The sequence below is a fragment of the Topomyia yanbarensis genome, chromosome 2, assembly GCF_030247195.1.
Source record: "Topomyia yanbarensis strain Yona2022 chromosome 2, ASM3024719v1, whole genome shotgun sequence".
NCBI classification, from domain to species: Eukaryota; Metazoa; Arthropoda; class Insecta; order Diptera; family Culicidae; genus Topomyia; species Topomyia yanbarensis.
The window spans coordinates 302,380,575-302,397,117 of record NC_080671.1 but is presented as its reverse complement, the minus strand read 5'-3'; the positions used below and the strand labels follow the sequence as shown (position 1 = coordinate 302,397,117).

General features: G+C 40.5%; 1 protein-coding gene across 1 annotated transcript; it reads right to left on the bottom strand.

Annotated features, from left to right (window-relative positions):
• Positions 1-11,785: 11,785 nt before the first annotated feature.
• Positions 11,786-15,952, bottom strand: LOC131680498 (uncharacterized). Its single transcript, XM_058961209.1, has one exon. The coding sequence runs from the start codon at positions 15,950-15,952 to the stop codon at positions 11,786-11,788; it is 4,167 nt and encodes a 1,388-aa protein (XP_058817192.1).
• Between the last annotated feature and the right edge of the window lie 591 nt (positions 15,953-16,543).

The following is a 16,543-nucleotide window of genomic DNA, read 5'->3' as shown; positions in this document are numbered from 1 at the left end:
CATTTTGAGAGGCTTCAATTCATAAGGAATACCGTCTTGTTTAAATTTCATAACAATCGCGTTATATATAGTGCTCGCATCCGATTCCACAAGTTCAATGATAGTGTCGAAGTAATCCCGGATCAATGTCAGATTTTCTCTGTCCCGCTTAGATGTTCTTACGACCATGACCAACGTCTGCCTAGTAGAAACGTCCATTGACTTGTCGATGATGAGGCTAAACTTGTGATTTTGAGGGGAATTTATTCGACTGTTCAGTCATGTAAATTTTAGCGAACACTAATTTTGTTAATGTCCAAACGTTTCGACCGTTGGTTCCGGTCTTCTTCAGTGGAGATTCTCTATAATGTTCTTGTGATTGTGATTGTCATTTTGCATTATCTAAGTTAGCTCTTCATGGTGCTTGGCTCCAAGAACGTTGTTCGTAATAGCGGTGGCTTTTGTTCGTCCGATAGAAATGTTTTTGGCTATCTGCGAATCGCCGAAAACCACCTCCGACAGCTGGGCGAAGTCTTCGACATCTTGCATCGCTTTATTGTGATCAACAGCCCAATCAACAAGCTGAACCTTAGCCAGTTTAATTTTACCCGTCATGTCAACGAACTGATCCATTTTATTTGTGATCCAATTGTGTTCAGTTGATTTCCAACTATTATGGTGCGTCGCATATCACGTATTCCACCACTACAACTTATGTAATTTTACAGCCGTTGTTTTCTCATTTGTTTAGCAGACTTAATACATGAGATTATTTATATCGATATTAAATATTCGAAATTATCATTCCTTTAGCGTTAACGATTACGTCGATATCTGGTTTGGAATTTACTCAGAATGTATTAAATTTGAAACGGAAATCCTACATTTGTGTTTCCAGGTTTTAGTCACCGTTCATGAATGTTGTCGTTTTTTAGTTCATATTTTTCGGTGATAATTTATTTAAAAAACACAGTTTACGGTTAACGAAAACGACAACAAATCCTACATTTGGAATTAGATGTGGCATTAAGGGGGTGGAGGGGTGCTAAAGAGTTTCAGCTAACCTAAGCTAATAAAAATCACCGGCGATTATGTCGAAGCATTCATCCGAACTTGCTACCAAATAATCTTCGATTACTGAATTCATACCACCGGCATTCTGGTAATATATTTGTAGGTTTGAATGCCGCGATTGACTGGAAGCGAGGAGCTGATCAATGCTTGCATTAACAAAATCAGGTTCGTACTTGCCGTTGGTATCGATTTGGAAGACCCCTTCACCACTCCTGCACACAGGACCGGGACGACTGGTGAACGCTGGCTGCAATGGCTCGACTGTGGCAGGGGGATCAAGGGCTTCCATAGTGCTAGCTGCAGTGCGTCTCAGGGTGCGATGAGTCATACCAGCATAGCATAGAGTGCTTAGTCCTTCTGTGATCGTTGTAGAGCCGAATGTGCTATGAAGAGACGTGCTCGTTACGATGGGATCCAAATTTTGTTTTTGACATTGAAGATTCACAGCGGCGGTAAACAATGTGTTCAATAATTATTTAACGCACAGAGTGTAAAAACATTTTTTTATGGTTCAAACTTATAAATTTAGACGATTATATTTATGTACTGCATTTGGCGCCAACATCCCCTCCCTCTTAACCATATCATCTGTATACCAATACTATATCACCAGGTATACAGGTATTCCAAAATAAACTGGGGCTGATTCGGTTGTGGGTTACTCACCCCCGCCTGTCAAAATATGGTAGCAGGAAGACAATATTGAACTAATACTGAGATAGCTATTTCAAAATTATAGTTTTTTGTTCCAAGTGTTTCACCGTCGACACTCAGCTCATTACGTTCGTGGCTGGCGAGCTTATGTGTATAGGTGCAAAATGTACTAAGAATACAATAGATACTCCCACAATTATAATAATCCCAATCATGGAGTAATGGTTTAGAGAAATAACAAAAACACAATTGCACAACTAGGTGGATTAAAATAAGTTTTTCAATTGATTATTGCCGTGTTCCGAAAATTTTTGTGAAAATGTTTTGGCGCATAAATTGTTTGGGCATAAAATATTCTTCCTATTCGTGGTGCGATTAGTACTCATCTTCTTCCACCAGCAGATCATGACGACCAACCTATGTCTCAAACCGTCGATTACTTTTTGATCCCGAATATTGATTCGTATTTTTGTATAAAGTTATATGCATTTGAAACTTTATAATGAACATAACCAACCGTGAAATCCTAGTACGCATGGTTGAGAAAGGCACAATTGCAGCAATTTTTTTTTAATTATGAATATGCACTAGTTCTGTTTTAAATTATGATCATGATTTACAAAACAAATCCGACATTGATTCCACATAACAATATTTGTAGTGGTCAGTAGGATCGTAGCACTAGCCCTGCAATTGTTTTGTACACGGTATACTAAGAAGATTGTTGACATAGAATGTCAAGTTCCGCAATGGAATGTAGTACCAGTGCTTTGCTTTATTACAAAATTTAATAGTCAATGCTAGTAGTTTAACTAAATCAATACTCCTATTAATAATTATTACGAGAAAATTTAATTAAATTGATGACCATTCGAAAACCTACATTCTCGAGTTGCGGCCAAAGAAATAATTGGCTATGAAATTAGATTTACCCTTTAGTAAACGAAACCCTTTCTGGAAATTATGCAAAGTACTCATGAGGTCTCAGAAATTAATTCCAGTTTGATAAAAGATAAAATAAAATCAACAATTGTCTGATGATGAGTTCGAAGCAAACTTAATTTATAATTTCTTTAACATTGTGCGTAACAACCTATACAAAATCATACGAGTACGCATTCATTCCTACCTGATCTATAAATGTTTGAAATGAGCATTTTATTTTGAAAAATGGATTTTTTTTTAGAATTTTTTGTGGGCTCAATACCCAACAATATGATCAAAGCAGCTCAATTATTAGGTGCCAGTCTTCCGTGTTTGATTTGAAAAGGATTCAAAGAGTAAAATAATACTTAGAACATGTTTGTTTAAATGAAATTGATTTAGAATTTCGTAGAGCATTTTGCAGGTTCACTTCGAATAACAAAAAAAATACATCAGATATCAGATCAGATTTGTTTGAAACGGCTCAATGCGTTAGCACAACTGAGCCGAGGGTCTTTTAATTTTTTACAATAACTAAAAAAAATGCTATGAATGTCGGTCTTCCAGATCTTGTTGACGCTGTTTGCTGCTGCGTGTTGAGATCCTTTTTCTTGGCGGTGAAGTCGCTTGGGGGTCATTCAGTCTGCCTTCTCTCGCGTTATCGTTCTTGTCTATGTCATCATCGGTACTGCTTTCTTGCTGTTCACGACCAGAGGCTCTTATTTGTTTCTTTTTCTTACGGGTCGCTGTTGTAAATCCGTCTTCATCGTTATTTTCTTCTTTATTGGCGATGCTAGTTGTTGGTTTGGGAGCGGTAGTCGTGGTTGTACCTGCATTATTGGTTAATTGGATCGTTGTTTTTGGTTTATCTGAAGGTGTCGGTGGCTGCTTGTTAGAGTTGGCTGTAGTAGACGACTTTTGATTGGTTGCTTCCCCGCATGTTTTTCCGTAGTGGGCTGTATGGTTACAGAATTGGCATGTTGGTGTCTGCTCAGGATATGTGATTAGCGTTGTTTGCTTATAGGTCACTCCATCTTTCGGAGATTTGCATTCGATAGCCATGTAAGAAGGTATTGGTTTAGTCACTCGCATCCTCACAATACGAACGCCGTTAGGAATGCCGGTGCAAAAAATTCTCCAGGTGTCACTGGTAATAGACTCTACTTCTCCATATTGCGACAGGATTGGTTTGAAGTAATCTTTCTTAGTGCGCGGAGCCAAATCATGAATACGTACGTCCACCATGTCGTTTTCCAGATGCACCGGGATCTTGATTCTAGTGTTATTAAACTCGACCTCGCGTTGCATGTTGTTTTTTTCAATGAAGTTTTCTGCCTTTGCTAAACTTCTAAACGTGATCAAAACACACTTTTTAACGTGATGTAGCTGAATGTACGTAACTTCAGCAAAATTAAGCTCCATTTGATCTTTAATTAATTGCTCCACTTCCTGAACTGTGGGTCTAACACGAGTTTTATTAAAGTTGAAATCGTGTTATCCCGTAGCACGGGCACTTTTGTTTCATTTGGAAAACTCATTTCACTCCGCAGCCGGGGGTAACAATACAATATTGTTTGTGCACTGATATGATATGGACTGCTTGTGCGATAGGCACCGATCGGTTTGTAGGGAGAATTGACTGTTTCACTTGTGCGAGTCGATTTTTAGCTTCTACTCAGGACGAGATGTGAAGACAAACTGATATCTGATGTATGAGCTCCTAAACCTTGAATTCACAAATATCGATACAATAACCAAGAAATACGAAGAAAGGAAATACATATCTAAAACTAAACAATCTGGCGAAAGTTTCATTGTCATCCTAAATTTAGTGTGGAACTGATGTGTATTGTCAGTATTTCGTTACATTCTTCATATATCACCATTATCTTCGATCATATTTATAATACGTACATAAGTTCATTACATTTATTTTCAATATATTAATTGCATTCTTCATATATCACCATTATCTTCGATCATATTTATAATACGTACATAAGTTCATTACATTTATTTTCAATATATTAATTGCATTTTCATTCGTTCCATACTTTTCATACATATTCACAGATTACAAACAGTTTCAAAAAACTGTGAACCTGTCAGACATGACTGAAGCACCAACTAACTTGTGCTGTGTTGGTCTAGAACATGTTATAAGAATATCTATGCACAAAATGTTTATAGAAACTTCAATCTACATTTTGGAGACATGTTATCGAAAACCATCTATCTGCTGTTATAAAATAAACAATGATCCGCGTCGTCGGGTAACTGAAGACTGCATATCATAAAATTAAATTCATATTCCTTATCAATTCAGTTGCAAAATTTATTTTAGTTAACAGATTATTTGTAGTAAAGCAGAAGTACCATTTCTAATAAAACACTGTTTAAATGCATTTTAGTTAGGAGGCTTTTTATATTACTACAAAATTTACATCATACATTTCTAATTCATAATAATAACCTTCCGGCGCCAGTCATGCTAGTGCCCCGAGTGCACCACGTTGAGAAACTCTAGCGAAATCATCTTTGAGCAACGGCGGCTGCTCGTTTAGTGTACCACTAATGGGACTTCCGCGAGGATAAAATAAAACTTGTAGTATTTTCTGTAAAAAATCAATTTATTCAAAATACATTTGTATAACATGACCAATGTCAACTGGTCTGATTAAGGGGCCGTTCATAAACCACGTAGACTCATAGGGGGGACGGGGGGGGTCTAGCAAAAGTCTACGTTTGTCTACGAGGGGGGAGGGGGGTCTTTGAAAAAGTCTACGTAGACTTTTATTTTTTGTTATTCTCGTATTACTAATTATAAATGGGATTTAAAGAGAATTGTATTCAAAATATTCAGCTAGGTGTATTTATGCAGACACTTCAAAGCTAGTACACTATTGAGGTAACTACTCGTCAGGCGACCACTCAACCCAGAACCCACGATTTTTTGGACAACCTCACACGTTGTTAATTCTTGCGTATATATTGATATAGTTTTGATCTAGGAATAATATAAAATGACAGTTCTAACGACGATCGCCCAAAATTCCTCTCGACGGAAGATTTTGACTGTGAAATCATCTGAGTCACCACTAGTTAGCAAACATAAATGGACCATTCCATGCATGGACCATAAAAAGTTAAAAAATGGCCAAAGTTAAGCAATAAAACCACCATTGTAACAACAAAATACCCGATTTGTAACAATAAGTGGATTATTTTTTTTTTATTTATTGATTTCGGTGGTTAAAGCAGTAGTGTAGTTAAACTTCTTTAAACACCCAATTTTACAATTTTACGTCTTGACCCTACACAACTCCGTGTAAACCGGTTCTATTATATTTATCTTCGAAAATATTCGGAGTTAAGCTTCGATCCTTTGCGATAATACACTCAGGTGTAGGGTTCGCAGTACCGACCCTTTTTAGCGAGAACCGGTACTACGGTACTGAAGCCCTCAGTACCGGTAGTACCGGTAAAGTACCGGTACTCGAATATTTTTTTAAAAAATTCGAAGTAAGCTTCAAACTGAAATTGAATGCTCAAACTGATGATTTTATTCTCAGATGATTTATTTGTGCTGATCAAAAACATGTTTATTGTTTTTAATTGCTTCGGAATGGTAAGACTTATTTCACAGAAGATATTTTTCACCTTCTTTAATTTCGAAATCTAGGCCACTTTGAAATCAATAACTGCTGGTGCGACTTTTGTCGATTTGAACAGATGGTAAATGTATGAAACCCTATTAACAACAGTAAATCAAAGCGAGAATGGCAGTAAATCCGAGCAGGTTAATCGCATTTCCTCTCTTGCTTTTCTGAAAATTGGTTCCGACCTTTATGTCGTTTGCCCACTATTCTCTAATGCATATCAAGGCTCCTTGCTTTCCTATAAACTATGGAGTTTTGCTGAATTTTCCGATCACCAATAATTACAAATCGCTCCATTTGAAGCAGTTCACCAAGTCTAAACGCTGTTCGTTCTTTTATAGATAAAGGTTTAAGAGCAAACCAAATACAGACATGACTTAGACCATAGTCTTATTACGCGCCACCCAGTGAATAATGGAAACCAATCGGAATGTCGCTAATAAAACTTTAACTTCTAGAATTATTATGATGATGGCCCTACCTCATTCCCACACACAGGTGTTATCTCAACGATTTATCTTTCTAATTATAATTAATATAATTAAACGTTATCTTGCAAACAGATCCCCCTGCAGAGTTAACATATTTGTCATGAAAAATTGTATAGTACCGAAAATACCGGTACTGGCTTTTGTTCAGTACCGGTATTACGGTACCAAAAATGGGTCGGTATTCCCGGGATTTTCGGTACCGGTATTACCGGTACCACAACCCTACTCAGGTGATATGGCTATTAATTACATAAGAAAAATAAATATTTTTGGGAAGATTTAAATAGCTTCGTTCCCTTAATCAAATAAGGCAATTTAGATTATCTTATTATCTTAGAAATATTGAAATTTGTTCACGAAAATTTGTGTGCATGTTTGGTTTATTATTTTAGTCTAGATGATAGTACACATCGACAGTATTATTTTGTAATTGTTTCTTATAATTTAACAATTTTGAATGCACCAGTAAGGCTCAAAAAGTTTATAGCAATTCTGCATTGTTGGTGTAGGTCGCACTTCGGCCAAAATTGAAACTAGTTATAGCAATATATCTTTTTACATATACTTGAGTGACTAACCTTGAAAAGAAGTATTCCGCTACACAAACGTTGGAAAGCACCTTGAATTGATATAAATTGATTTGTTCAGTCATAGACAAAAACACAGTTTGAAACAAATCTGAACGCTAATTTTTAATTGAACATTATTATGTGCTTTTTGCTAATTTCACATTTCCCATGAATAAAAAAAAAATAAAAGTCTACGTAGACTTTTGGCGGGGGAGGGGGGGTTTAGGAAAAGTCTACTAAGGTCTACTAGGGGGGAGGGGGGGGTTAAAAATTCTCATATTTCGGTCTACGTGGTTTATGAACAGTCCCTTAGCGGGAAATGACTTCGAATAATTTAAAAGTCAACAGGAGCACGTGGGATTTCATTTCGTTTGCACACCAACCAAGCATGGGTAAAATGACGGCAACAGTGTAAAATTTTTAATCCGCAGCGGCGCAAGTATGATTTTTCTAAATATGATTTAATGTACGGCAAAATGTACATATCTCCGAAACGGTGCTTCGATTCTATGTGATGTAAGCGGTGGAAATGTTCCTTATAAAATTCACAACAAATGTATGTAAATAAAAAGTAGTACTTGCATAGGAAATATAAGAGAAATTTGAAAATCAAAGCTTAGCCGGTACACCATTCGAACAAAACACCAAATTTCGCAACTTAAAAAATACTAAAATGTAGCTTAGACGATGCTCGAGTTTTGTATGTTTTCCTTTTTTCGAAATTTTTTACCGGCTATTTTTAAAAAATCGGCAAAGCCCCGTGCGCGATTCCATTAAGTTTCCCCTTAAGTAGGTGGAGCATCAACACTTCCTGTCTACCTTATCCTTTATCCTTCCCCGTGAAAGATGGAGATGGGGGCGGCCGGCAATGATGGCTATCATGCTGTTGAGGTTTTAATATGGGTCGGATTGGTAGGAATTCCTACTTACCATTTCCTAAGCAACTCTTATTAGATAATCAGCAGTCAAACATGATGAAGTCAGTGTGCAATCCGCCAAAATCATCGTCACAACGCAACGCAACGCAGGAAACGTGAAAATAATATTAAAATTTAAAATAAAGAAATATGTTGACAGTCTGGATTTGACATTATCAGAAGCATTTGACATACCGAATTTCACGACAAATGATACCCTGTCAGAAAAAAACTAATACATGCTTTCCCGGTTTTCCCGCAGGGATTTTTTTAATTTGACATAAACACCATCCAATGCATATAGTTTTTTTTTTATTTTGGGTGTTGTCATGATAGGCCAGATGTAATCAACCGCAGTTTTCCTATGTATAGTTGCCAAATTTACATAAGATTTATTAAAAAAAACAAAAAAATCGTTTTTACGTATCACAACGAAATTTTTCTTGGAATAATGTTTTATTATGTATATTGGACCTAAAATTTATCGAATGGAACTGAAAACTTTATATAGCTTAATGACCCAATTTGCTCCAAGATGGCTGGGCAATCCAGATGACCTCTATCTATCTATTGCGATTACTATCAACCACTATACTGCCCATAAACGCATAAGAGTCCCATGTGGATTTTTGTCGAAAATGAGTTATCCGTTGGATTGTATTCTGTATCACCAGTGAATCACACTGCACAAATAAGATTACCGGGTTTGTTCAGAAAATATCAAAAAAAATACCAAACATTGGCTCAATGGATGGGACAATCTTGAGCAGCGTTTTTCTCGGCTTGCTGTTTTTCAACATGGGACTATTATGCTGTTATGGGCAGTATACGGCCCATAAAAGCATATGAGTCTCATATGGATTTTTGTTGAAAATGAGTCATCTGTTGGATTGTATTCTGAATCAATTGTATTTTTGTATCTCGCTGGCGTCGAGTGTTTAGTTTTTCTCCGTTTGTACTGGATTTCTTCACGAAAATTTAATCTTTCCCGTGATGGTGATTATCAACGTATAAATCGGACACAATTCAACGATATTTGCGTTAAATCTATTTGTTACAATTCGACTACCAAGGTGCCATTGTTCGCCAGATTGTTGCTTCGCAATTGTTATTGTGATAACCTGTTCAGTATGGAGTGCAAACAATGTAATACGACGATTGACTGCAAAGTGGATGTGTTCACAGTCTGTAAAGGGTCTGTGGCGGAACGTTTCATGCCAAGTGCATGGGATTAAACGAGGAAAATATTATCGCAATTACAAACAATTTTATCTGGCTTTTTTCCACGTTTAACAAGATTCATTTTATGAAAATTGATTGAAGAATAATAGAGATATATGCACGAGAAAATAATAAAAAGGCCCTATATCCTTAACTTCTTGTATTCAGACAAAGGTCAAAAGGGTACCGTTCGATTTCTGAGATTTTTTTACATTAGAAAAACTACAAAATATGTATGATTTGCATCACGGAGCAAAAACAATATTAAAAATAGGGAATTTGGGGGCTAGAATGACCCAGTACCCCACTTTCCCGCATTTCTCTAAAAACAGGAATATCTCTATTCAAATACTAAGGTTATTTCCTTTGAAAAGAGGTATAAATTGTAATATTCTAATTACTACTTCAAAAGCTATAGCATTTAAAATATTTTGCCTCCATATTTACCCATAGCACCAATTTCAAAAATTTCAAGTGGGCGGGAGTCTAGAATTGTCCAAAGGATATGAAATTTGGCATTTGAGCTTATTTTGACATATGTCACAATACGAGAGAGGGAGCCTTTGAGAATACTAAAAAAGTTTTTTGCAATGCCCTAGTAGCCACGAAACGTAAGGGTGACCGGGGCTGGTTGGCCGAAGGGGCAGGTTGGCCGAGTGCCTTTTATGAAAAGGCTTTGTTGCGGCAGAGCGCAATCTGTGCACACACCCTCGCCACTGTATTACCAGCAACAAAAGTGCCAAATAAAATCAGTACAGTTTAACCACCGCCGGCGGCGGTTGATCGTCCTCAACACTTTTGTTTTATTTCAATTGCATCAGTGCCGTATCACTGTCCGTCTTTGTGCCGCTGTTTCGTATTACGTTTCGCTTGAGTTCTGTGTGCCGAAAGTTGGTTGGCAGGAAATGGGTCCAACTGCTGAGAACGAACATTGGTGCCGTGACCAGGATTTCAACGTGCCACGACAACCTGCCATCTGACAGTTTGATAGTTCGATAGTGGGAATTCGTGTATGGAGAATCGGCTGCGGATTTATTCTACATCACTTCAGCTATGCCGGTGTGAGCGGGTATGCAGCTGTATAGCAAAATCGACCCCCTGCGGTGCTATGTCAGTGTGGGCGTACTTGCAGCCGCTTAGTAGAACGCATTTTCCACCGAAATCTACTCCCAGTTGCGCGGATCGCAACGTCTCCGAATGCGTTCATCAACCAGCAAGTGCTCCGTATCAATAAGTCCAGCAACGCCAAGATGTCGCCATTACAGAATACCACCGACAATCCAAACAGCAATGGAGGAACCTAGTATGGATTGCATGTCATTTTTCAAGTTTTATCCCCAGAGTTCAGAATAATCAACATCCTGGTCACGGCACCAAAATTATGATGTCGCTTACCCTACGTTGTGATTCCTTTTTCTTTCTGCGAAGTCACCAGAATTTTCCGGTTAGGACGAGGGCAATAACAGGTCCACGTACCCTACTGGTCGCAGCTCAAAACACCTGGCACAGGTAACTCGAATCGTCACTGATCAGCAGCCTCACGACGATGGTTTTCACCGCCTACCAACAGCTCGCAATGAAGTCGAGCGAAAGCCTCACAAAAAGCAGCAACAGCTAACGATAACTGCAATCGGCAGATGCACCGAATAAGCAGCAGTGACGAAACTTAGCACGGAAATTCTTCAGCACGTAAGTATAGTGCACTTTCACGGTAAGTAGCAAACACTTTATTTCTTCTAACTATATTTCTTTTGCATACGACAAACAATTTGAACTTAATTTTAATCTTGATTTTTATTTTTCAGGCGGACCGATCTAATTAGGTTGCTGGTTTAATTTCGACTGAATTTTCTGTGTCATTCTCACAGTGCGAGTTAATGTTGGCTCACCACTTCATATCATCACCCGGTTGCCAGAAGGGCTAGGAAAACCGGTATAACTGGTGCCCGGTAGCACCGATCGTCGCGTGAGAACGAAACATCTCACGCAGTGGGGCCAAAACTAATAGTGCGAACGAACAGGCTTTTATGCGCAGTAGCGACATCTATAGTGATTTTGGTGGGGTATTAGGTCACCAATGTACCGACGTAATTTCAGGTGTTTTGGTGGTGTCGTTTGTACAGGAGCACGTTTATTCTTTTTTCACACTGGTGAGTAAATTTCTGTTTCTGAAAAATAATATATGTAACGCGAATCAATTTACATCCGATTTCCAATAACTTGGTATCGCATGAAAGAGTATTCTAAACCAAACAAAATGGTATTACGGTTACCAGTGTAACCTTATATTTGTTTGTTTAAATCGTGATTGTTCTTGAAAATTGTAGGGTGTGATAATGCTCTGCAATGAGACGCGATAGTGGGTGCTTGGTGGGGAGGATGATAGGGTGCTTGGTTGCGTATGCTTCTTCAGAATGTTGAAGCCGGCCACCGACACGAAGTATGCCATTTGAATCTACTATTGGACGACGACCTTTCAATGCAGACTGCGATGGAATTGGTCGATTGTTTTTTAAAGCTTTTAGTTCCTCCGGGAACATTTGCTGCTGTACACCTTTGACCAAAGCATGCTTAGCTGATTGCAATTCATCTGCATTGAGAAACATTTCCTTCGGGCGGTAATTCTTTGATCTGCAACGGTTTGCGAAGCGCAGTATGTAGGCGGTTATGCGTACAAGCTTCCAAAATGATGAATACCGTTCATACAGTGGATATTGGGACAAGATATTTTGCGTTATTAGGACAGTTTTTCTTCTCTCTAGTATTTCTTCTGGTGGGGGATCTGGATTGAGATGCTTGGGCCATTTTTCTTCTATTTCTAGGAGCCAAGATGGCCCACCGGGCCATACGGCATTGGACACAAATACCTTAGGAAGCATACCGCGAGAGACGTAGTCCGCAGGATTGTCAACCCCTTTGACGTGATTCCAGCTGTGGCCGTGGGTAAGTCGTTGAATTTCCGATGTGCGATTTCCGACGAAGGTTTGCCAGGTGTTAGGAGGTGCTCGTATCCAATGCAAAGTGACTGTAGAATCCGACCAAAACCAGCAAGGAATTCCCTCCATCCGCAGCGCTGCTGAGACCCGGGCGTACAGTTTTGCCCCCAAAAGTGCAGCACACAGCTCTAAGCGTGGTAGCGTGAGCCGTTTGAGTGGTGCCACGCGAGATTTTGATATAATCAGCGTGGCTTTGTTATGACCATCCTTGCCGGTTGAACGTGCATAGATACAAGCTCCGTATCCAACTTCCGATGCGTCGCAGAAGACATGGAACTGGATGTTTTCTGTTTCTGGTTGAAAAAGGTACCTTGACACCTTGAAGGATCGTAACTCCGGCAACTGAACGTAAAATTCCTCCCATCTGGCACTGACATCATCAGGGACTGGATCATCCCAATCGACGGAAGCCAACCAAAGTCGCTGCATGTGGATTTTCGCCCAAGCTATCACGGGAGAAACGAGTCCAAGCGGATCATATAGCTGGGCTATCGCTGAAAAGATTTTCCTCTTTGTCCATTGCTCGTTATTCTTAACGTCTCGTACTTCGATACAGAACCGATCCACGTCCGTCTCCCAAGCAACTCCAAGCGTTTTTACCTTCGGTTCTTTTTCAAAATAAAACATGGAGGGGCCATCGGTTGCTTTTGCAGGTAAGTCTTCTAACGCCTCCGGTGCATTTGAGCTCCATTTGCGAAGTTGAAATCCCCCTTTCGCCATTAAATTCTGCACTTCATGTTTCAATCGTCTCGCGTTCTCAACGGAATCCGCTCCGGAGAGGAAATCGTCCATGTAAAAATCCTCCGCTACCGCGAGGGAAGCAGCTTCGTGCTCGCTCGCACCGTCCAATGCCAGTTGTTTGAGGACTCGTGTTGCCATGAAGGAGGATGGAGACAGACCGTAAGTTATGGTGAGAAGCTCAAATATTTGAATCGGTTCGGATGGTTCAAAACGCCAGAGAATCCGTTGACATGATGCATCTTCCGGATGTATGCGTATCTGCCGGTACATTTTTTCTACATCCGCCACGACAGCGATTGCGTGCTTGCGAAAGCGAAGCATGATATCGAGCAGCTCGTCTTGTATCACCGGTCCGGTAAGAAGTGCGTCATTGAGGGACCGATTCGTAGAAGTTTTGGTAGATCCGTCGAAAACTACTCGCACCTTGGTAGTTGAGCTGGACTCTTTAAAAACTGGGTGATGGGGAAGGTAACAGACCAGACGTTCCTCATCCCGCGAATCTTCAACGGTGCCAATGCGTTTCATGTGTCCCAAATCCAAGTACTCTTGCATGAATTCGCTGTACTGCCCTTTTAGATCGGGATCTCTCTTCAGCCGTCTTTCCAAATGCTGAAACCGTCGCAACGCTGCCTCTCTTGACTCTCCAATCATTTCGTGAAAGCCCATGTGCTTGGGGTACCGTAGCACGTAACGCCCATTTTCATCTCGAGTGAATGTACTCTGAAAGTGCAACTCGCAATCCTCTTCTTCCTGTGTTCGTGGTGGTTTCTCCGATAGCTCCTCGATGGCCCAAAATCTTTCGATGGATTTGTCCAGAGGCTCAGCTATTGCCAAGTTGCAACTGATTCTCGATGCCCCACCATTCAAATCAGTCTCGCCTGCGGCAACCCATCCGAAAACCGTATTGACAAATACTGGAAGAGTGCTGTCGAACCTTCTAATTTGTAGCCGGCCACCATCAAGAAGGTGAAAATCGTAGTAAAACTGCGATCCAAGTACCAAGTCAATCGGCCCAGAAATAAAGAACTCGGGATCGGCTAGTTTCATGTCCGAAGGAGGCTTCCAGTGTGCCAATGGTAGTGACGAAGATGGCTGGTTGTCCGTAACCTGCCCCAAGACCAAGAATTCCATCGACATTGAAAACTCCAGTGTGCGTGAGCTGACAACCGTAGAAACTTCGCAAGAAATTTGCCTTCGTGACTTCCCAATACCGCTGATCTCTACTTTCTTTTCGTTTCTGGGTAGCTTAAGCAACTGACAAAGCTTCTCCGACATGAGATTAGCCTGTGAACCGGAATCCAGCAGAGCTCTGGCGAGATGCGTTCGTCCCCATCTGTCCTTTACCTTCAGGACCACTGTCAGTAAGAAAACATGCGAGCCTACGGGCCCCATCGCCACGTTAGAAGAAATGGGTGCGAGCGAACTTGCAACCAAACTACCGGAGTTCGACGCATTGCCAGAAGATGATGGAACAACAACAGAACCGGCTGAATCCGTCGCAGTAGTTGAACCAGAACCAGGAAATCCAGGATGAAGCATAGTGTGGTGCTTCTTGGAACAAGTTCTGCACCGGTATTTCGACGGACAATCGCGTGCCAAATGGTTGCGTCCCATACAGTTGCTGCATAACCGCTTAGAGTTGGTGAACTGCAGCCGTTTATCCACAGGTAACTTGGCGAACGCTGGACACCTCGCAATTGGATGTTGCTCGCTGCAGACAATGCAGTTCGGACCCGTATTTTCGGTCGCCGCGTTGACCGACACCTTTGCTGGACGGAATTCAACCCCATTGGTAGAAGAGAGACAGCTAGAGTTTGACGAATGCTGATCTACCGAGACTGCATCAAGTACCCGTGTCTGCTTCTTCAAAAACCCAACCAAAACTGCAAAAGATGGCTCTTCCTCACCTGAAGCATGCTCCTCCCAACGTTTCTGAGTAATTTCGTCCAATTTCGAAACCATCAGATGCGTCAACATCGCCCCCCAACCGGTTGTCTTCTCTCCCAATTGGTCCAAAATCTTTGTATTCCGCTCGAAACAGTCTATGAGTTCGTGGATCGCAACTGCAGACTCTTTCTTAATCCTCGGATACTCGAATAGCGCATTCAAGTGCCTCTTCTTGAGCAAATACTTGTTGGAGAACCGTGCGACCAAAGCATCCCAAGCAACCCTATAATTTGCGTCACTCATCGGATATGAATCGACCAGTTTAAGAGCATCACCCCTAAGAGAAGCCCGCAGATAATGGAACTTCTGAATACCACTCAGCTCTGGAGACGTGTCGATCAGGGCTCTGAATGTGTCATGAAACGCAAGCCATTTTTCATAACTACCATCGAATTCAGGTAAGTTTATTTGAGGCAAGCGTACATAAGTGTGCACACTTGTCGAATGCTCTGAATTTATGAAAGAAGTAGCCTGTGAAGCATTCTGCGGAACCTCTCGCGGTAACTTGCCAACCAGCCCTGCCCTTACCTCGAAGTATTTTTCCTCAAACTCCGCTCTAATAAGTCGATGACCTTCGATGTTCTCCTCGTGATCCTCAGAACCTTCAATGTTGCACTGGATTTCCTCGAACTCGTTCCACTTCGCTTCCAGCTTCTCCAGACGAAATTTAATTTGATTCTCGTCCGGTATCTCGATGCTCATCAGGAATTTCTCCATTCGTACCAAGAAGTCGACGATGCTGTCTCTGACGTGGATCTTTGGCTTCATCTTTTTGCCCATTATCGACAGCACCAGCGTAAATGAATGAAATCCGAGAGCCGCTTCACGTTCTGGAAGGAAAATACCAGCAAAGCACCTGGCGCGAGAAATATATTGAGTTGGACAGGTACTCACCTAGTGAGCCTGTCTAATAGGCCTTGTATTTTAATTTCTCTGCGCTTGTGTTGAAGAAACAATTGATCGAAAAAGAAAACGTACCGCAGTTGAACTACACGAATTTCTGAAATAAATAAAACCAGCAAAGCACCTTGCGCGAGAAATCTATCGATTTGGACAGGTACTCACCTTGTGAGCCTGTCTACGAGGCCTTGTATTTTCAAATCTCCGCGCGCTCGCTCATCAAAACTGATGCAATCCAATATTCGTAAAATTCTGCAGTTGCCAAAAAACGTGACGTAATATTTAACGGAACCACTTTTGCACCTTACAGCACCAAACTCCGTCTCCAGATAGAGAATCACATAAAAACATCCAAATTCTGCAAACAATACACCAAGCAAAGCACCTTTCGTACTGGTATGTGGATAGTTGGACAGGTACTCACCTATTGGACCTGTTCAACATGCCTTGTACATTCAAATCCACTTTCTC